General features: G+C 40.9%; 1 protein-coding gene across 2 annotated transcripts in view; it reads left to right on the plus strand.

Moving 5' to 3' along the window:
* The window catches only part of Csmd1 (CUB and Sushi multiple domains 1), a 1,398,492-nt gene that overhangs the window by 925,512 nt on the left and 449,275 nt on the right, over nt 1–23,705 (plus strand). For both annotated transcript variants that reach the window (XM_057752269.1, XM_057752268.1), the window contains exon 7: nt 9,939–10,016. In XM_057752269.1, the coding sequence (XP_057608252.1) occupies nt 9,939–10,016 (78 nt within the window). The remainder of the gene's footprint in view (nt 1–9,938; nt 10,017–23,705) is intronic.

Raw genomic sequence — 23,705 nt, forward strand, 5'->3', positions numbered from 1 at the left:
CAGATAACAGGATAAAAATAGATGAGTGATGGATACGTATAGATGGATGGATAGGTAGATAGATGATAGATAGATAGATAGATAGATAGATAGATAGATAGATAGATAGATAGATAGATGATATATAGGTAGATGATAGATGGGTAGATAGATGATAGATGGATAGATAGATAGATAGATAGATAGATAGATAGATAGATAGATAGACAGACAGACAGACAGACAGATAGATAGATGGATAGTTGGTATGTGAGAGATAGATGATAGGTGATAGAAAGATGATTGGTAGCTATGAGATGGATGATAGGTGATAGACGGGTGGTAGATAGACTACTAGGTTGTGTTCTGTTCTATGTAACTCCACATTAGAGAAAACAGTGGATATCCTGACTGTGTCTTGCCCTGGGAGACTCCATTTTCTGAGAAGCATTTGGTTCCATTGGTAAGGCAACTGCATAGGTGGAATACCTTGTTGTTCATGTAGACACAGGTCCCTGCCTATTGCTGCCCATGAGGCATGAACTGGTAAGCGGCATATTCCTGAAAGTCAAAACGGGTCCTCTTAGAGCATATCAAAGTAAGTGCAGACCATCAGGCACTTAGGAATATGAAAACCATGTCATGAGTATTTGCAACTGGTCCAGGCTGTGGGAAGGATACAAGCCGAGAGGCTTCCACCAAGAAGAGGTCGCCAAATACTGAAATCGCAACACACCCACTGACCTGTCATGTGACCACTCCGTACATCATCAAAGGATTGACACTCAGAGGACTCCTGACTCTCCCAAGGGCGTGAGCTCAGCTCCGTACCCACTGCTAGCATCATGTACCTGGACGTCCCCCTCTCTGTTCCACATTCATCCATCTGGCCCAGATCATTTACTTTATCTCCACGGTGCCCATAGTCTTATGGATTAGTTCTGTCACTCCGTGAAGCCTTGAGGCCCTCAGACCTGGGAGCCTGCAGCCTACTTCATACCACTTGCTGTATGTAGCTGGATGTTTTTCAGTGTCTACCCAATGCATTGGCTACTTCTGTGCCTGCATTTTTATCAAGTTTGTGTATCTGCTTCCAGTAAGGCCTCCAAACTCTTGGGCTATGTTGGGCCTCTTTAACCCTTGTAGCCATTCTTCTGCATGCAGTTTTATCAAAGATTTTCTTTTGATTTCATCTATGCACATATGTACATACACACACACATGAGTGCAGTACCCATGTGGGACACCATGTGGCATGGTGTAGGACCCCTGGAGTTGGAGTCAGGCTGTTTGAAGCTTCTAGCCGTGAGTACAGGGAACTGAACATAGATCTAGAAAAGCAGCATGTACCAGTTACCCTGTATGCATATTCTTTAGTGGGTTTCATGTTTTAAAACCATTGCTCTGATGAAAGGACAATGTTTTTAACTGTTTTCTAAAATGTTGGAGCTCAAGGTGTTATCCGGATGTTAAAAGCACTTACTGCTCTTACAGAAGACTGGAGTTTTGTTCTCGTGACCTACATTGGGTGGCTCAACACTTCTAACCAGTTCTAACTTCAGCTCCAGGGGATCCAATGCTCTTTCCTGTGATCTGTAGGCACACACATGTACATACTTACACACATAGCTACAAATAAATATTTTAAAATAATAAGTAAATAATAAAATGTTGATGTGTGGAGTATAATGCTTGAACATTATTATTAATAAATTATTATTAATAACTAAGACTGAATTGAGAATTCTCTGTTGACCAGCAGCCAGCTCTCAGGGGGAAGGGGCAACCTGGAAATTTACAGTCAATGGAATTGATGCGTCTTGTGAATTTACTTCTATTAAAGAAATTCAGACATGCTGGGAAGACACAAAGGTTTTTGTCTGTTTTTCTGAAATAGCGTATTCACAACTCTACATAGTTTGCTTACATAAACAAATGCATGTAAGATGATCATTTAATCTCTTAAGTGGATCTTAGACTAAAGGTTTCCAGTGACCGCTTGGCGAGGAAACGCAGACCTAGCGCTGCTCATAGTGCCAGTGTCCCACCGAGTGTCCCAGTTGGTTTCCCAGTCTGAGCAGACTGGCTGATTTAAGCATAAAACTGAAAACTGATAATCTAGGTCCTGGAGCGCAGATGTTAAATGGTTGCAAAGGTTGTCGTTCAAGGGCACGCTAGCATCTGATAGAAGCATCGGAAGGCTTACATTGGTGTAATTGTATAATGAGACTGCAGGAGAGATGACCTTGTGGAAACAGCACACCAATTATTTCTAGAACTTAAAAAAAGACTTGTCGCAGCAGCTATTAAGCCCCTGTAAAATAACCTGTATAGGACGAGGCACCACTGTGAGCTATACATCAGCAAGCAAGCCAGCAAGGGCATCCATTACTTTAAATGCAGATAAAACTGGAGATCCATTTTCGGCTACATGCTTGGCGCGTGTTTTCTCTCAGGCAGACGCTGGCTGGTGACAGGTGAGGGTTAGTTAAGATATTCCTGGGTATGAGTGAGGCTGTAGCTGACACAGCTTTTCTAGAAATCAGTTGAGTCCGATAGGGTGACAACCTAATTATAGCAGTTTATTTAGAGAAACAGGCCAGAGTTTGGACACAAGCTCAACAGGTGTCCAGTGTCACACAGAAGCCCAGGAATTGAGCAGAGGTGTTGATTCATACCTAAGATGACCAACATTAAGAGCATTTTAAGGAAAAAAAATGGAAAGAAGTAATGGAAACAGAATTTAAAAAATGAAGCTTTGTTGTTTACTCTGTAAAACCATTGGTGTCTCTATCAACTTCCTGTATTAACTTTATACAATTCACATGGGATTGGAAGAAAGGAATTGAAATTGTAACAAGTAGTTCAAGAAGTTGCCTCTAGGCAATGAGTTCTTTTGCTTCTCTTTGATTTCCTCTTGATCATGGTTTGTTTTTTTTGTTTTGTTTTGTTTTTTGTTTTCTCAAGTTTTATGCAATAGCCATGAATATATGCATCAGTAGGATGTTATCAGTGTCAATGCTATATGACAATATTATAGCTAGAGATTGAAGGTTAAAGCTTGGTCCCAGGCAGTTTGATGACTCTCACCCCAGTGCTTGTTCCCTAGTACAGCAACTAAAGAGATGAATGGCAGTGAAAGTCAGAGTGATTCCATGTGTTCGCATTGGGAAGAGGATCAGATAAAGGAGTCAGTTGACTTCAGGTCTGTTGCAGAGGTAACTGTGAGCCTAAAGGTTTAAGCAGAGGCAGAAATAGGCAAGAGGAATTCATAACAAGGCATTTATAGAGTTTCTGCCCATTATCTTCTCAGCTATGGAGCTTTAAGGAAGTTTGAACAAGTCCTTATTGCTTGATGGGATAAGGTTCTCAGGTAATGATTGCTTCTGCTCCGTGTTGTAGGCTTATCCTGATGGATGCTTACCTCAGAAGTCTGTCCTGTCAAGCTCTTTGTCCCTGAGCCCAAGGTGATGGCAGGGTTAGGAGAATAACTTATCTCTATATCTTCACCCATAGCAAAAAAGGCAGAGACACAGGTAAAACCAAGACATCAGTTTTGCATGCTACTCTCTGTAGCCTGGAGACCTCAGTGTAGTCAGTGCTTTTGAAAGCAGATGCTAAGTTTGCACCTCTGAGTCTTTTATCATGATGTGTCTGATAGCAAGAGGCATTTAGTACACTTTTTTGAACTCTTAACATGTGACTTTATTAAAAGAGTGCTTAGAAAATGTTAAAAACTTACTCAGCCAAAGTCTGAATTTAGAAATCTTGACATTGTGGCATAATATATATGTAGTTTTATAATTCTTTACACGCTGTGTTGTTTAATATGATAAAATATTAAAAAGATGACTTTAGGCATGGGAACTATCTCATACAGAGAGAAATAGAGCAGCCAAGCTGGGATCAGTGACTTCTGCCTACAATTGTATCATTGGGAGGTGAAGCAGGGGTATCCTCCTGTATCTGAGGCTGGCCAGGGTGGCATATCAGAAACATATCTTAGCAAAACAAATGAGCAAAAGGGTGATAGATCATGTTTTTGAGGTGATAATCTCAGGAAAAGATGTGGAAGAGATAGTTCTCTTGGAAACATGGTTCCTCCATCCCAGAGCAGTCGTGGCTGAGAACCTGTGATTGTGCCAGCGTCCACCACCCTGTGAACACGACACTGATAACTGACAGTTACTAGGAAGCTGGGGCAAGCTCAGCCGTTTCATAAGTTTCAGACCGTTTAACAGTGGGTTTGAATTAAATGTGTTCAAAATATAAAATCATCTGGATTTTTATGGCTTTTTCAATACAAGATGCAATAAAATCAGTGTTAATTGGGGGATCATGATGTTGGATTTAGTAATGAGGTACTGATTAATTTTAAAAACAATTCTATATGTTAACATTTGAGACAGTTTGTAAAGGAATGAGGTGTAAAACTTCTGGGAAAAACATGAGTTTTGCAGAGAGCAAGGAAGTGTGAGTATCTGCAATACCTCCAGGCATACTACTTTTTTAAATGCTTACTTTTGTGTTAAACAATAAAACAAGACTCTTGGATATTCCAAATGAATTGAATTTTTACTTTCTGACAATGAAAGAAACATCAAAATTTCCAAATGCATCTGTAAGTAGAAGAGAGATTAACATAAAGAAGGTTGGGGATGACAAACGCTTATAGTCCCAGCACTTAGGAAGCTGATTCCAGGCAATCCTGAACTACATAGAGAGACCCTGCCTCAGGAAACAAAAACCACCAAAAAATTAAATGAATAATAGAAGTTAAAATAAATCAAATATCTTCTGTGAAATATGTATATATAATATATATATTAAGTGAATATATACAACAAAGAGATGACTATAGTTATTATTATATTGATTAAATAACTATAGTTATTATTATATTGATTAAATAATTCTAGGACATATTACATGAGAAAGGGTCATTTTGGTAACAAAATGTTTCTGACAAGAGAGGGAGACAACTCATCAATTAATGTATGTCTAAATATATGAAAAAAATTATATAAGTCTAAAAATTTCCCTGCTTAATGAACATTTTGGGGCAGCGTTAGTAGGACAGTGGTGGGCATAGCTGACCTCCAAGAATGAACAGTGCTAGACTGTGACACTTAAATAGAATATTTTACTCTAGAAATTCATTAACAAAATTATGGATGTTCTCTTGATAAAGAAATCACTTGACTTATACTTTGAGTGATTGAAGTCAAACCCTGGGGCTGTGAGTTGACGGAGACTGGCTTACAGATTTGACGCTTGCTGCTGTGGGTTGCTTTCTCATTAGGTTTTATCTTTACATTCACAACATTAAATCTGATTGAAATAATCTACATTTTATTTGCAAAGATATTTGTTCTTGGTCAATAATCAATGGGAGAGATAAACTCAAAAAATCAGCTTCTGGGTCTAGATATGTAGTGTGTGTGTGGGGGGGGAGTATTTATGACTTTTTGTGCATGGGCAAAAAGTTTTCCTTGAATTAAGGCTCTCTGGGGTATTTTGGTTTTGTTTGTTTCTAAGGCTGATACTTTTTTTAGAAGACTCATAGCCCTTGCCTCTGTCGTGGCACTGGAATGTGTGCCAATGCATTGGTTCCTTTTCCATTGTTATGATAAAGCTCCTTGATCAAGGCACCTAGAGACAGAAGGAGTTATTAGATTGCCAGTTCTAGAGGGAAAAGATTGGGCCATAGCAGGGAAGGCGGTAGATAGCAGAGACAGTAGCTGAAGCAAAAGCTGGGGCTCACGTCTTTAACCACTAACACCTGGCGGAGAGAATAAACATGGAGTGGCTGAAGTCTTCAAGTCCTCGGGGTATACTTTCAGTGACGGATTTCCTCCAGCAAGGCCATACTTACCTTCCCAACCCCACCACAAACAAAGGACTAAGCATTCAAATGCCCTTGTGACTATATCCATTCCCCGCATTTTAAAGTATTTATTTAAGACTCAGAACCAGCTCTCTTAACTAAACTCAAGCTTGCACACATCACTAACTACAGCCACCATGCTGTGCCATAGACCTCAGGGACTCACTCAGTAGCCCAAACTCAGGTCTTGTGTCCTTTGCCTATTGTTTCTGAGGTACCAAGTCCATCCTCTGGTTATCACTGGCTGCTTAAGTGTGTGACTGAGTTATGTTAGGCAGGATAGGCCTGAGTCCCTGGCTCAACCTTAGTTTAGTATGTCTTTCATCCCCTTAGGCTAGAAATGAAGACAGTAACCACCAAAAAGTGAATTTGCAACTGAAGTCAATAAAAACTCAGAAGCCAAGCCAAAAAGAGAGAAAAAAAAAAAAAAAAGAAACCCGTAAACTGAAATCAGAGGCTCTCATTGTCTAGGTCTGAGGTTAAGCATAAGAATTAAGATCGTTATCAGCCACGAGGACATTTTTATCATTCCTTCCAGTAGCTTAGAATGAACAGCATCAGTACATTTCATTTCTGTTGGTGAAGGAAAGACTATTTTGTATTGGGGAGGGCAGTATGTTTCCCTGAATCATGAAGATTGGAACTTGGAATGGCACACTCTCGTCCTGCTGCTTCCATTGTAAGTCGAGGTTTCTCTCAGCCTCATTAGGAGGTGTTGAAGTGAAAAAGAGGAAAGAAGGGAGAAGGAAGAGAAAGAGAGGAAAGGAGGATAAACAGAGGAGGAGTAGGAGGAAGAAGAAGAAGGAAATAGTTCTATATGGAAGAAGAAGAATATCAAGGGAGGACACAAGATAAAAGTGCAGACAACTGGTCGACCAAGGATGAATATGTCAGCTTCTATTTTCGGACAACAACACCCCAAACTGTTGTCCTTCAATAAGAAACTAAAGGAACCTGGGATAAATTAGAACTCAGTGGCTCAGAGAGTAACAGAAGAATAATACCATCATATTGAAAAATAAATAAAGTATCCCTGGTGGAAATTAGCTTTGAAGAGCTTCGAACAATTATTTGCAGAATTGTGGAATTTATGGGCTCATCATATTCTCAGAGAGGTCCAGTATATTTAGACACTCTTATGGCACCCTGTGTGCCTCTCAGTCTTTTTACTTTCCGAGAGAATTGAGTCCTGTTTGTTTTGTTTTATCTGTCTACACTGGGTTGAATTTGCTGCGAGTTTAACACGAAGTATAATCTTCCCATCGATTCTCCTTTGTGTTTCTCATTGCACATTCATCTCTTCTCCCCTGAGTTACACCAAGACAAAGTTGTTTCTATAGTGGAAAGTGGAGGTGATGGGGAGCACACTTCAAGGCACTTGCAATTCCAAATGAAGACATGGTTCTGAGGCTGACGTTACAGGAAGACCTGTTCTAAAGGAGAGCAGCTTCTTGCCTTCATTTTCTGTTTGCTCTTGTCGGTCACCACATGGAAATGGAGATGAGGCTAACATCATTGACAGGGAGAGAAATCAAATCAAGGTGGAGACGATCTGGGCCTGGGCTCTCTGTGAATGGTTACTGAGTAGCCAGTGTCCACCTTTGAGGAACCTTGTGGAGGCAGAGAGAAAAGTTGAGTGATGGTGGAGCTATTAGAAACCACAAGTAACCACAGGACCCTTGGTGCTTAAGTCACTGTTACAGTGGGGCAGTCTCTCTTGGTTTCTCTCTCCTTATACTGGTTAGCCCCTGGATGGAGTAGGTCATCCCTAAAGAATATGGCCAGACCCACCATGGCGCTGTGACAGGATGCTCTAAAGTGTCGAAGGCCAAGACTATTTATTGACCAGCACCTTCTCACACTGGATCTGAGATGCCTGCCTCAACGCCCCATAAGTAACCTTGGAACTGGGACCCCAGGCTAGCCTAACCTCATCATTTGTAGGCCATGCATTTAGGGAAAACTCCCGAGATAATAAATTCCCTTCCCTGTCCTGCTTTCCTTTGTTACCCTGCTCAACCCCACAAGCAAACATTGTCTATGTGTGTACCACCACACCTTTGAGGCTTATGGTACTAAAGGATTCAACACTTTTCAAGTCCAGATTAACAAAGAAGATTATAAGTCAAAGGCCAGTTCTTTTGCTTATGCCAAGAAGTAAGTAAATAGAAGCCCCACCTACACTGAGTAGGGCCTTCTGAATGATAAGGTGCATATAAAAATATAAAAAGGAATAATTTGAAAAATAATTCCAGTCGAATGCTTTCATAGCATTCTGATGATCCAACATCTAACACCTGCTGTCCCAGCAACACAGGGAGACAGTAGCCCAAAGCCTCAATTTGGCTAAGGTCTCTTGAAGCAGTCCTGACTCTTGCACAGATTGAGTTATGATGCTGTGCTTGTCAGGATACCAAGGTGGGCAGACATCTGCCCCTGAGACTTTGTCTAGGTCATTCCCTGGTCTTAGAGGATGTGCTGCTCCTGTCACTCCATGAAGGCCTTTCTGTGAAAGGTTTTCCCCCAGTGGAGTCTCAGATACAGAAAGTATCTAGGTAATGAAAAGACAAATCCTTTCTAGAATAGGCAAAGTTCACTTTTTATGAGAAACGTGGTAGGTGGCAGATAGCTTCTTTTATTTTGTTGTTCCAGAAAAATTTAAAAAAAAGAGAGAAGTAGAATCAGAAGTACCCATAACCTCTCTCCTTTCTCTGGCTTTAGGGAAGACCAGGTAACACAGGTGTAGCTCATGACTTCATCTGGCCTTCTCTCAGTGTTTCTTATGGGATTGTGTTCAGTCTTGATGTAGGGTCTCAAGCTTCATCTTCCACTGTGTGTCCTGGGCAGGAGAAGGCTGGCACCACAGGCTTTCAGGAATGGGCAAAGAATGAGGAGGTGGAATTATGGGGACTAAGCAACAGCTGGCCTGGGTCTTATTTTGCTCTTGCCGTGTCTTTAGCTGAAATATTTAACAGCGCTGAGCTGCAGGAGCAAACTAAGGAGTAGTGGGTTCTTGGTCACCTTCACTTGATCTATGTTATCTCCTTCACAGAAATAAATCAACTGACCAATACTTAGACTCCAGGAAGAGTTCTTGAAAGGGAAGGCAAGAAAGGGGAGACCAGAGCAGTAAAAGAAGAGGAGGAGGAGGCCACACACACTTTCCTCCTGGTTCTTTCCCCTGTTTATTTTTCATTTTTTAAAGCAAGGGGTTCCTCCCTCCGACAGACTTCAGCTCATACCCAGTATTGTTTGGGGGCAGGAACTAGAAAATTCTAGTCTTTATCTAAATCTAAGAGATGAAACCACAATGCAGGACTTCCTTGCATATCACAGACAGGAAGGCTCTGCTAGGAAAGGAAAGAGGGAGGGAACAAGGAAGGGAGGAGGAAGGGGAAGCGGGAGGAAAAAGCAAGAGAAGCGGAGGGGAAATGAGGGAAGAGGAAGGAAGGAAAGGGGAAGGGTGAAGGGAAGAGAGGGGAAAGGAGAAGGGGGGGGGAAGGGAAGGGGAGGGAAGAGAAAGGAATGTAAAGCAAAGAGGTTTGGTTTCTTCACTTTTAATCTACAGAATTCTGAACATCACATTCCCATACTGCTACCCATCAACACCATTTGATAAAATTTAAGTGGCTGAATAAACATTGACTAAGTGAATGATCAACACCCATTTTTGTGAAAGACTTTTATGAATATATTGAATTATTTAGAAAGCATTAGGGTCTGTGTCACCATGGAAAACTGATAGCACAACCTGCCCTGTGTGGTTGGTGAGACAATGGTGGTATGTCCAAGTTGTTTGTCCTAATGGTGAGTGGGTTTGGATGTGAAAGCTGAGCCCACTGCCTATTATTTTCAACTCTAAATATATGATTGTGAGTTACATTTTACTGTAGAAAAGTCTGCCTTAATTATCTGTAGCTTGTTTTCCATTTGTTTCTTCTCATTGTCCCCTTAGATCCGGGTCCCTCTCAGGGGTTGGTAGGAGTGTATTAAAACTGAATTTACTGTGAGATTAAAGAATGACTTTGTGAACTCCAAGTCTCATCTGATAATCTATTTGTCTTTCTTTCAGTGAAAAAGGCGATTGAACTGAAGTCCAGGGGAGTCAAGATGCTACCGAGCAAGGACAGCAGCCACAAAAACTCTGTCTGTGAGTCCCTTTTTTCTATGTAAGGATGGATGCACCAATTAGAGGGGAAAACAGGAGTGAACTGAATGGTCTCTAACTTCCTTCTCTGAGACACCACTTCTAATTCAACTGTTCCTCTATTCTGCTTTTAAGGATTTTCCTAAGAGAAAGAGTAGACCTGATCTTTTGACATGTTATCCTATTCCTGAAACATAGCTCGACTCAGTCTTCCATCTTCCCTGTAAAAGACTAGACATTGAAGATTTCTTTCTTGAAACCCCATTACTCACAGAGACATCTGGAGGGCTCTCTTCTCTCTGTGCAGTTACTCTACCCCTCACCCCTGCAACAAACACTAGATGTGTCTTTGGAAAAGAGGAGTTGGGTCTTTGAGTCTTCTTGTTCAGTGTCCCTGATCATCTATTGTAATAGGAGCCTCTTGTTTGTTTTCAGCTGTTCAGCTCCAAAATAACCACACAGAAATTGTATTAATTAAATTAATGCTTGGCCCATTAGCTCTAGCTTTTTATTGGCAAACTCTTACATCTTAATTTAACCCATTTTTAGTAATCTGTGTATCGCCACTTGGTTGTAGCTTACTGGGTAAAGTTCTGTCTGGCTCTGGCAGGGCTACATGGCTTTTCTCTCACTTCTCCTCCTTTCTCTCAGCATTCAGTATAGTTTTTCCCACCTAGCTCTATTCTACCCTATCACAGGCTCAAGACAGTTTCTTTGTTAATGAATTGATGGTATTTACAGCATACAGACAGAAATCCCACATCACCTCCTCTTTTCTGTTTAAATAAAAAGGAAGGTTTTAACTTTAACATAGTAAAATTACATATAACAAAACAGGTATCAAGCAGGAATTGCAATTACAATATTTATATCTACTTTATCTTTTATCATAACTAAGGAAAACTATATTATTACTATCTATTCTTCAACTCTATCAAAGACTCCAGAAGGATATAATATTATCTGAGTAAAGAGAAAGTATATTGTAAGCAACTTCCAAAACTATAGAATTGACAAAGATATCTCGCTGCCTGGACAGTCACCCAAAATTCATTGTATCTTTGGGGCATCCAACTTCAGCCTACAGGCCCATGATATCCAGCAGACTTTTCCACAAAGAGGGAAATTTTAAAGACAGTTCCACCTACATTGACAGTTTGTCAGTCACATTTTTATGTGTCCTGCAGAATGTCTTGCAGGCTCTTTCATGAAGCAGGAACTGGGACATGCATACACTTGTGAGAATCTCTCTCTCTCTCTCTCTCTCTCTCTCTCTCTCTCTCTCTCTCTCTCTCTCTCTCTGGTGTGTGTATGTGTGTGTGTAGTATGTATTGTGGCGGTTCTGATGGCAGGTGTTGAGATTACAAGTGTAAAGCACCAGACCCCGCCATTGTTTGCAGAGGACAGTAGTGGATACACAGTCTCTCCTCCACCTCTTCTGGGCTTTCTCCAGGGCCAAAGTCCATCCTAGATGCTCTCCCTGAGAAGATGGAGAGCATTCAGAAGAACAGTCACGGGGCAGGAGGAACACAGATGTCTATTGTTGGAAACAATTTCCCCATGCAAAGTTAATGACAAATGACTTTACAAATTCAATGTAGATTTACACGGAGAAATTGACAGCGCACTCTTGCTGGCTATTGAATGCTGTGGGCTTGAAGTTGTTTATGCCAAGCAGGAGAGGAGAGTGGGTTTGAGAGGCTTGGCTATTCTAAAGCTGCCTTTAAACACAAGGTGAACTTGGCAACAGCATGCATTGCTGTGTTCGTCTTGAATAACCACCAAACATATCGAAATAAATAATCCCAAGTGCTATGACCTTCTCTTTTTAGTTTATGTCTTTGTCCCCTTTCAGTATAAGCAATAGTTTTATTGTTCGTTAATCAATATTACCTACCTTGAAAAACACACTTGACGTGTATGCACGTCATGTTCATTCCAACTTTGCCTACAGACTGTTATAGACAGACAACAGTTGATTGTTTGTGTGTTCATAATGGCACCCACTACACTGGCTGCTAGCTCTTCCATTGAAGAGCTCTGTAGAAGAGGTAATGATACAATCTGTATCTACTTTTAGGGCATCTGCTTCAGAGCAGGGCCTCCTTCAGGACACAAGGACATGTGTAGCAGAACTCCAGAATGTTTGTATGATATTCTTGAAATACCGTGACTGGCCAAACCATTTTCTGAAACAGAGTATTTGGAAAAATGTCTCCTTCTACCCTTGGCCATGATGTATTGACCCTTCCAGCCTGATCACTCTCATTTTCCTGTTTTTTTTTTCTGCAAACTTAGAGTAAATATAGGAAACAAACAACAAAAAAAAAAAGACTGGAGCCATCGTCACTGGCTATTAACTGTGTTCATGATATTTAGGCATTCTATCTCAGGTCAGTTCCTGTTTGTCAGGCACACCATGACTCAGGGACCCAAATCCCCAGTAGTGGGTTCCACCACTGAGATCTTCTAGCCTGGATCTTCTCTTTCTAAATGGATTTGCAAATGCTAGGAAGAAAGAAGGGAAGAAACTGAATTCTCATTAATTGGGCATTTTCGGAAGATTAGAAAAAGAAGCAAGCTCACCATTTTTACCAGTTTAGAATATTATTTTCCTGTGATCCACTTTGAGATTGAGTCACCATTCTGATGTCTTGATTCCAGCCTCTTCTATGTACCCATCTGCCTAGAGAAGAGCCCCCCCCCCACCTTTCTCTCAGGAAGTGCATAAGCCACAGATAAAGGTGGCTACAGTCTTGTCCTGACACTTCCTCTAGAATCCATCTCAGGTAGCATCTTCAGTCATAGCCCAGGGAACGAGAGGCATGGTTGCTCTGTCAGTCCTCCCTCGAAGAATTTTCCAATTAGCGTGACTTGCTTTGCCCATCTACAGAAATCATATTGTGTTTTTTTAAAAACTAAAAAGTCATCAAAGATACCATGCTTATGCTTAAGTGTGCGAGGGCCACCTCTCATCATCAGGGCTCATTTCCAGGACACAGATTCTCTAGGATTTATTTGATTGATAGCACACACGTGTGTGATCTTTCTCCTTGCTTAATAGAAACTCTGCCTGCAGTAGCAAGAGCCAGGCTCCTCCTACGGAGCCAGCCAGATCAGCTTTAAGGCAGATTTTGAAAGAAGGAAAAATAATAGTTCCATTAACCTCTAGCAGCCTTCCGAAGGTTTAATGATAAAAAGAGGGATAATTGCCCCAATCTGCTTTCTTCCATTGCATGTAATTCCAGGGTGCATTTCGATCATTACAGATCTTCGCTTTCCTCAGAAGGCTCCATCCTCCTATCGCATGAAAGTACTAGATTTAATGTAGCGCTTTATAAATCAGGTTAGTAAATTATGCAGCAACTTAATAGGCTTTTGTCACCACGGGAGCTGAAATATCTTTGTAAATACCCAGAAAAACCTTGCTGCGAAAAGCTGATGTCTAGATACATCTGAGGAACGAAAAGCTGAACGAGAAATTGTCTGCAAAGCGAGGTAGTCCATCACATTCCAGAGGACACTCACATACATGTCATACTCAAGGCAACCAGGAACATAAGTTTGTTAAGATATATATATATAGATAGATAGATAGATAGATAGATAGATAGATAGATAGATAGATATAGATATAGATATAGATATATATACTCGGTTGGGTTCTAGCTGGCAAAATTGAAGTTCAAGCCCAGAGGAAAAGAAAAAGCCCTTTGAGTATCCCGAAAAAACAATTCCAAAGACTAACTAACTAAAGAGAAAAATTCACTTAGCAAAATGACGAGCGGCTGCCTCCTGTTATTCTTATAACAGAAGACAGAAGCCTAGAGAAGGTGCCATCACTGGCTGGAAGGACCGCTGTGTGGCTTAGCCAACCCATGGCAGATTCTAGGGGCTCAGCATGTCACATACATTTTCATCAAATTGTGTAAAATAAAATAAGCTAACCTTTTTATCTTGGGAATTCTGGCACAGTTCCGTCTTTGGGTGCCTGTAGAGTGGGGGTAATGCTAATGTCTGTCAGAGGAGGGAGTCCATGTGGTTACAGGTAAATGATTTATGTGACAATACCATTGGGAGCTCAGTCAGAGGGGTCTAAAGGCTAAATTGATCAATCACCGAAGCTCTTTCCTCAATTACACTCTCTTCCTGTCAGCTGGAGACACAAAGAAAATAAGTCAGCAAGATCAGTTAATGAGGCTGGCTTTTAAAGCAGATAAGACAGTGGATTTCAGAATCAAGAAATACTACGTGGGTAGAAGGGGATTAAGAAGAAAGGCCAATCCAATGGGCCAGACCATTTCATTGAGAACATGCTCTAAAGGTTTAGAGAGAACTTTGGAAATAGTGCAAAGGCATCTCATTCATTAGTGTCCTCATGGAATTACAGAATTACACAGTCAAACTGGCTTCTCTTTCCCGGGGAGGAATGAGTCAGATTGTCCATAATTGGTAACGTTGAATTCAGTCTATGAAAAGTTTTGAAGTAAATATTCCAAGTTTTTACTAACAGGTGAGCATGTTCATTATCTACAACCAATTTTAAGGAAATTTGTGGATGCTATGTGATCTCAGGAATGGGGCTGATACAGGCTAAGGAGCAGACAATGTGCCTGCCTCTGTCAATATTCTCAGAAAACTTTGTACCCAAGATGAGCCAGGGCCCCCATGAAATGAACAGACTAACCTGCACACCGTCAACCTGCTCTCGAGTCTGCCCCCTTTCCTGTGCTTCCAACATGATGACATGCTTGTATTTTCAAATCCCATTAAATAACTGCTAGATCATTCCAATTTTTGGCTTTGAAATTATTATGAATTCACAATACATGGTATGACATTGTTAGAAGCTGATTCTGTACCTGTTTTTTGTAAGGTGTTCTCCATGAATGACATTCGCACACTGCTAAAGTTGGAACAGTTAGGAGATTGACAAGGAATAGTACAGAGAATGTAATATCCAGTGGAATTCAGTAACGGCTTGCATGCGTGTGTGTGTGTGTGTGTGTGTGTGTGTGTGTGTGCGCACGCGCGCGTACTTGCACATATGTGTGTATACTTCCAATGCCTCCCTTGTAAGTTCTTCCTCATAGGTAACCTCCCTAGGTGACTACTGCTAATTTTTTCATGATAGCTATGTACAGCCCTAGACTATCATGTCTAGTCCCAGAACGTGCAATCTTCTGGATAGACCTTGCCACTTAGTACAGTTTCCCCAAGTTCCACCCTAGTCATTTCAGCTTGACTTTTGACTTCGTAGCTTTCTGTAGTCAGATACAGGCCAGGAGAATTACTCATTTTCCCTTTGAAAGGTAGTGGCTCTGGCTCCAGTATAAGTTACTACGAGTAAGGGTGTGACCAGGTTTCTGCACGAGTGTAGACTTTCTCTTTTCTTGGATAGATGCCCAGACATAGAATTACTTCTGTGCTCTGTGACAGTCACACGTTTAGGTTTGCAGCAAATTGTCAAACTAACTTCCACAGTGGCTGTCCCATTTTCACACTCTCCAGCAACAGACGTGCAACCCCCTCCATGGCATCCTCACCCATGTTGGTATAATTACATTTATTTTTTTCAGCCTCATCCATTTTGGTAGGTGGGGACTAATACCTCATTACAGTGATAACTTAATTTGTATTTCTTTAATGACTAGTGATATACAAGGTTCATTCATCTACAAATTGTCTGTGTATATAGTTTTACCAGAGACAATTTCAGATTGCTTTGTTTTGTTGATTTTTTGCCACCCTTTCTATAGTGTAAATACTAGTCCTTTAGGACATGTGGAGTACAGATATGTTCTCCATGGCTACATGTTGCCTTTTCATCTTTTTCAAGGGTTCTTTGAAAGAACTAATATCTTGATCTGATAGATTTCAAGGAAAAACATAAATTTGGTTTCTCTTAGGAGCAAGAAGACTTAGCAATCCTGTGTATCATGACCATGGGTCAAGAAGAATCACATCTTCCATTTGCCTTAAACAACAACATAGCCAGAACCACCAAAAGCCAGTGACCTGTTGATCACAGGGGTGTTTCAGCTTGTTGTCCTAATATTGTAGATCACCAAATACAGCAACTTACTCATTACCCTTGTTCATAGGTCCATTTCCACGGGAGCTCAGAGAGTTATATTCATGTAGAAATGAGGGAATTTATATCATGAAATGTGGGCACAAATGATAAAGAGTTGAGCAAATATATTTTAGATTCCTATTTACTTATTACAATATTTCTGATTTTTAATGTTTTATATGTTCCTGTAATTTGGGATTAGTTAACAATTGTTTTTTTTTTCTTGTCTTCTGAAAACATTGGAATAGTCAAAGATATACAATGATGACTTTAAGCGTTCAGAAGGGAACCCTTATTAATTAGCACATTAATTGAATTAAATAGGATCATTTAATTCCAACAATTGATTGTTATTCCTTAAAATATTTGTTCAGTCATATCCCTTAAGTTCAAAGAATTGATATTTTCATATAGAGAAAGCAGACAGAGGGAAATGTCAGTGACAGAAGAAATAAGCCTTGCTGGAAGATCTGTGGAAGGCCATGGGCTAAGAGAAGAAAGGCAGGAGAGATCCAAAGGCTGGATAGCAATGATTGTCTTTGGAGAGTCAATATGCCATGTTAGCAAGCATCTCTCTACAGGCAGCATCGGAATTCTGCACGTTCAACGTGCCTGCTTAAATCATCCATTAGAGAGTTTGCCCTTGAGTTCACAGAACATATAAAATGACATACGCCAGCCAGCGTTCAAATACTCTCCTTGCAATGTCTATCTGGGAACATCACAACTTCAGCAAAAATTCAGTTTCAGGAACACACAAGAATTTTGAGTTTTCAAGTTCCACCAAAAGATGCTGGGTTTCTATTTTGATATGAACATAGAGGGCACTCTGAGTTTGTGTATTTCTCATATTGGGGGAAATAGCCCCATGTATGAATGATAATTTTGAGAAGGACTGATTTGATGTTATTATTAAAATGACTGAAGATAGTAGAAAAATGTCCTATGCAGTTTAAAGAATATCTCCTATGAAAATTCCTAGGTGATATTAGAAACATATTCATTTAATTCAGGGCAGGTTTACTGTCAGTGTTGATTCTAGTCAACTATCCTCTTACTTAGGTCTAGAAAACACCTAAAGCTTATCTATAACATTGCTTTAATTAATTATATTAGTTTTTAGTATTATGCATATGTTTGTAATATATGTTGCCTGCTCCCTGCCCCTATTTCCCTACCGCCCTTATGATCTCCACTCCTCACACACAAATCTCATATTCATATCTATTTGCTCTGTTTTGTGCCCCACTAAGATTAAACAGAGCCCTCTGTATGTGTCGTTGGGCTTGGAGCCATTTGTGGGAGTCTGGTAGGTTAAGCAGAGTATGCGCAAATAAATCCAGGGGTCCCCCTCTCCCAGAACCCATCATTAGCCAATAGTTCAGAGGTTAAGAGAAGGATCCTGTGAACGGCCCTTGTTTGATTGATCATTGCCCGGGTTAGTCGTATGTGTGCCCAGTACAGTAACTGCAATTGTTATGAGAATCTGAGTTCAATGGTTGTATCGAGTCTAAACAATGGCGTTTTGTGTCTCCTCACTGTTATCTTCTGGCTCCTATATACGATAAACACTCCAGAAAGGATCCCTGAAACTTTGAAGGGTTGCCATGCATGTCTTGATAGGACCGAGCCCCCAGAAGTTGCTGATTATCTCCTCTCCATTTCAGGCTGCCACGAGTCTCCACATTGACCACTATTCATTTCAAGGGGGGAGGGGAGGTATTCGTATTAATATTTTGTCAAGCTCTAGTTCTGCACTCCATCCCATCTGCCTTGCTGTGCTCCATCGTTTTTCCTCCCGTCGCTTGACATGTATCTCCCTCTACCCTCTCCTTGTGTGGTCCTTAGACATCATGATAGCTTCTTCTAGTACTACCAGACTCCAAAATAACAACCTCCCTTCATCTGCTAGAAAGCAAATGAGCAAACATTCCAGTGTCCTCTTCTATATGCCTGATAAACTAATCCTCATGAAATGGACTTGTATTTCTCACGATAATCTGCATTAATATTCAATGTATAAAGAGAGTTAGCTGTAGTGTACTTTATTAAAATGAAGCTCAGGATGCAGGAACATGAGTAATTCATTTTATTTTTTGTTGCTCAGCATTTCCTATGCAAAGTTAAGTGTTTGAAAATTCGACCTTAGATCACTGGGGGTTTTCTTGGCATATGTTAATTATGCATAATAATGGGGTTTGTTATGACATTCTCATGTATTTCTACACTGTATTTGGATCATGTTCACCCTGACCCTTTCCTATCTTCCTCTCATTTCTAGAGTCCTCTGCTGTCTTCAGCCAGTGCTGTCTCCTTGTGTGGGTCGTTCTGTTTGGATTTGGGTTTTGTTTGCTGACCATGGGTTTAATTAGCGTTACTCACAAGCACATGTCTCAGGCTTTTCTTTTACAGGCACATAGACAACTCACCAGGGCTTATATCACTGAAGAGAGGAAAATGTGTTTCTCCTTAGCAACTGCTTCTGCTTGTAACAAACTGCTCATATTTCAGTGTTTCCAAAGACGTGTGGTGTTTGTGACTGACATCATCCTGGCTTCCCTGTTGTTGCTGTTCTGTCCATTTTGCTAGTTAATTAAGAAAATATTTTGAGCATCCTCAAGCTCACTGTCACACCATGGTGGAAAAGGAGAGCTCTCTTGGGGGGCCTCTCAGGTAGACAGGCAGTTGCTTGCCCACTGTTGGCACCCCCATGTCTAGACTGTTGAAGCATCAGTCTATAGTGTATACTGGGATGTGCTCTTGCCGCTACATGTCTCATGAGTTTAAGCAAATGAGTCACATCATATGACAACAATATCGTGGCATGCAGTCTCTGTATCCTCAAATCCCAGCTTCTGTCCTTACATCTTTCTTTCAACCTAAACCCTGGCTAACCAAAGTCAGAAAATCTGGGAAGTTTTGGCTTTTTTGGAATGTTTCAAAGTTGAAAGCACGTTGCCCACAGCTTTTCCAAATCAATACCTTTTACTTAGACGTGTGCGTTAATTTCCCTCCATACCTATGTGGTTTCCATTGTTAAATCATTGCCTTTGGTTCAGATGTCCCTGAACCCATAGTTCATCTCACTGTTCTCTAATGAACACCTTGGTTGCTTTCAGCTACTGTTAATTACTTACCAGTTTGGTTTGTGAGAAACTCTGAAGCTCCCTTTAGCAACAGCCCTGCTCTTGCCTCCTAGAGTCCCTGGGCATCTGCTGCTATCAGTCTTCCGGGTTTGGTCCGTTGGGAGGGACGTGTGGGCACTCAACGTTGTGGTTTCAAATTGCATTTCCACTTATGACATGAGGTTTGGGAAACATTTTGTATATTTATATCCCATCTGCCTGTCATCTTCAGTGAAATACATGTCTAGATTTTTCTCTGGTTTTAATTGTTACTTTTTAATTGGGATCTAAGAGATTTCTGTCAGAGGGTTGTTTGTTTTGAAATTTTTTACTCCCTGAAGTCCAGGCTGCCCTGGGACTCATAGTGTATCTCAGACACCTCAGATTCTCTCTTCCACAGCACCAGTGTGGTTTGCAGCAGAGGAACTCATTTTAATAAATTCTAACATATTTCCTTTGAGGTTTTCTAGATTCATAACTTTGCATTTTACACTCAGACATGTGAATAGTTGAAGTTACTCTTTGGGAGCAGTGTAAGGTCCACGCCTAGGGTGTCCTTTGTTGTGGATGACTCTTGAGCTGTCCCTTCACCATCCACTGAAGCAGCCAACTTCGCCCTTTTGAGTCACCTCTGCTCCTCGGTCACTGCCCAGTAGACTGCACTGGGCCTATGTCTTTACTCCATTGGTTAGTTGATTTGTGAATCCTTTTTTCTGCATCAGTGCCAGGCTGACAAGATTGCTGAGACATTAGCATGATCTCCATCTTTCTTGAGATGTCAGTCATGCTAAAATTGAATGAGGAACATTTGGAATGTATGAAAAATTCTTGGAGGCAGAAGTTCAGCCTTGAAAAATTCTGTAAGGAGGCACTACATTACTATTCATGAGAAAACATGAAATTCATGGTTCCCCTAAATGGCTGTTTTGTTTTGTTTTGGTTTCCCTGGTGCTTTAATATAAAAATGACAATTACAGTTCTGTAGAGCACTGGTTCTCAAGCTGAGTCGCAACCCCTATGGGGGATTGAATGACCCTTTCACAGGAGTCACCTAAGACCACTGGAAAACACAGATATTTACATTATGATTCATAACAGCATCATAGTTATAGTTATGAAGTAGCAACAAAAATAATTTGTGATTGGGGGTGTCCACAACACGAGGAACCATATTAAAGGGTCACAGTGTTAGGAAGGCTGAGAACAACTGATGAGAGAAACACAGCACTCCCTGGCGCCTCTTCACACATTCCTCCAAGAGCAGGACTTCTGAGTTGACCACTTGCTCCCTGAAGCTCAGGAAGACAAGGCACTCTGTACCAGGGTTTCCTGAAATTCACATCACTGGTCTAGCATCTAAACCTAAATACCACTATGCCCCCTGGTACATGCCTGCCATCCCAGCCATTTGGAAGGCTGAGGCAGGACGATCACACATTCCAGGATAGAATGAGCTTCAGAGTGAATCTGAGGTGATCCTAGGGAACCCAGCCTCCAAAAAAAAAATGTGAAGGAGGGTTGAAGATAACAGCATTCTACCTAGCATGTGTCAAGTCTTACAGTCAACATTAGTGCTACAAAAAAGTAAATTAATAGCTAATTAATTAAATACAGGGCCAGGGCAGGCTTATAGCTCAGATATAGAGAGAATGAAGCCCTTTATTCAAGCCACAAGCTGAAAAATAAATAAATAAATGAAATAAAAAGTCATTTGGAATAAAAAGAAACAGTAAATAGTGAGTTCTATATGAAAGAATATATTATTGCTTCTTCATCAATATCATTCCATGTAGTGTTCTGTGGGCATTTGTGAGTTAACATACAGAAAGAGTGGCTCACAACTCTCTTGTGTTCCATTCCAAGATAAAATAGACAGTATTTGTGTGTTTCGATAGAATTATACTATTGTATTCATTTGCTTTTCACAAGACAACTATTCGCTGCATCTTTGTCGTGTAGGTGCTCCTGGGTAATTTTCATTGTATCTAAATAGAAGATAGAACCATTACTGTGCAGCAGACAAATACCAAAGTTCAGTAGCTGCTGTATGCAGAACACATTTATATAAATACATTCGTGAGAGAGAAAATCCCCGAGCCTTCTGGGTGTTTTCACATTGAAAAGGGGATATAAGTAGGTTAATTCTCAACGTTCAAGGAAGCAGAAAGGCTCAGGTAAACAGGGTGAAAAGTGACAAGCAAAGGCCTTGCATGTCACAGAGATATAGGACTCCGAGTACCCCTTGAAGATGAGCTGACTCTGTCTCCATAGTGGGGGGGGGGTAAAAATCTCCCCCACTGCAGAATGGAGCAAAGTTTGAAAGGTTTTCATAAGCTGGGCTTTGCCACAACTCAAGGTACGTGATCTTGAAGGTGGCTGAGATTTTCCCGATTAGGTAACCATTAGGTAGAGTGGAAGACAGAGCTGCAGCCCCAGCATGTGGCTGGTAGCCAAGGAGCAAAAATTATCATTCAGTCTTCCAAGAGATGGACATCTAAGATGACGGAGAAAAACAAAATTTAGTCAGAGGTTAAATAGCTCACCTATAAAGGCTCAGGCTCACACTTAAAAGGGGCACAAATTCACTCATGCTGCAAAGAGCTGTTTCCTCAAAAGTTTTCCTTTGCAAGCAGAAAATATATTTAATCCCAGGTCTGGGGAGATAGAGGCAAGCAGATCTCTGAATTTGAGGTCAACATAGGAGGTTCCAAGTCAATCAGGGCTACATGGTAAAACCCAGACATTAAACAAAAGAAAAAGAAAAAGATTTTTGTTTTCTCAGGGACCATCTCAGGAACAGAGAGTTGGTAACTGTAGAGAGAATGGGAAAACCCTCTAGCCCTTTCTCTTCTGTTATGTCTGTCCATTCATAATTCCCTTCCAAAGTTAGCTCCTGTCATGCATTAGCCGTGGTGGTGGATGTGCTGTTAGTCATGTTTACCTGCTCATCCTCATGCCGTAGAGCCGCAAGATCTATCCATCACTCAGCTGTGGGTGACCAATATATTTCAGCACCAAAGTGGGAACTTTTTTCCTTTTCCTTTTTTGTCTACATAGAAATGACATGAAAAGCACTGATGAGTGTATTGTACACTCTCACGTGGTCCCTCAACCCTATCAGGAGGCCCAAGCAGAAGCAGTTATTCAACCGCTTTCAGTCTTAGTTAGACAAAAATGTGCTAAATGTAAACAGGACAGGGCCCATAGGGAGGTTAATGGGGTGAGGGAATGGCCGGGAGGATGGGGAGTCACTCACCACATGACAGGCTCCCTCAGCTCTGTCATCCTGTCTGCAAGAGAGTGTTGTACTCTTCATGGTACAGGGCCACTTTCCTTTGCAGGGTCGCTTTGTCAAATTTTTTAAATTAAAGGAAAGATCGGAATGATTTTCTTTCAACTGCTCTATTTTTTTCTGTCTTAATTCAAAACAGTCAATGTTGTGTTTCTTGAGTGAAATGTTCATAATCCCAAGGCTGGAAGCAGTTCTCGGATGGATGGATGGCCTCTGGACTCCACAAACGTGCAAGTCTGCTTAGCGACGTGGGTCCTTCACTAGGGTTTTGCTGTAGCTTCTGAAGGGCACATTAGTGACAGCTCCTTCTGCGCTAGGACGCCTATACAGTGTCATTACCCAAGAAGCCATCATTATAATGAATAGACCAGTCTCATTTTACAGAAAGGAGCCCAAGCTGAACTCCAAATGGCAATTTGATGATGTGTGGTGAAGATTCAAAGGATTTCTTCAGCGAAAAAAAGACAATTAGACCGCAGTGTCATTAAACCCAGCATCCTGGCTGCAGTCGGCCCCAGGCTGCTTTACTTTATAGTCACTATTTTGACATAAAACAAGAGAATGGCTTTGGTTTGCAGCCTAGAATCAGATTTTGTCAATCAGCTTAAATGTGGCTCCTGCAATGACATCAAGATAATCAATCACTCCTAAGATTACTCACAAGGTTCATGTAGGAACCCAAGAAAATTGATAGCTAGAGAAGAGAATTCTGGTTTTATTTTTAGAATTATATGACTGCTTCTAGATGAAGTTCAGCTGAGTCTCAAAATGTTGGTTCCAGAATGAATTTGCTCCTTGGACTTGGCTGCAGAAGTTGTTAACTGGTAAATTCTCATGTGTTCCGCCACATTGGTACAATGTAGGCAGCGGAACTGTATTGATGTCTGGCCTTAGGGGAGGGGCATAGGTGTTTTGATGAAAGTGTTGATGCTGGGAAACAGCCTGCAGCTTTTGGAAGCAGGCAGCTCACATGGCCCTGTAGTAAGGTCAAGGATGTTGTTTTCCTTCCTGTCTAGTGTGTAAAAAGGGATTTAACTGGTAACACTGTAGGAAGAGAAACCATGTCATGCTTCCTGATGGCTTATGTAGAAGAGAAAGCAAGGAAAAAGTTCAAATTACACAAGTAAGGAAGAGGACGATTTAGTATCATTTGGATGAAAAATACATCTATTTTAAAAAGTTCCTTGCGGTCTGTATGT

The sequence above is a fragment of the Chionomys nivalis genome, chromosome 20, assembly GCF_950005125.1.
Source record: "Chionomys nivalis chromosome 20, mChiNiv1.1, whole genome shotgun sequence".
NCBI lineage: Eukaryota > Metazoa > Chordata > Mammalia > Rodentia > Cricetidae > Chionomys > Chionomys nivalis.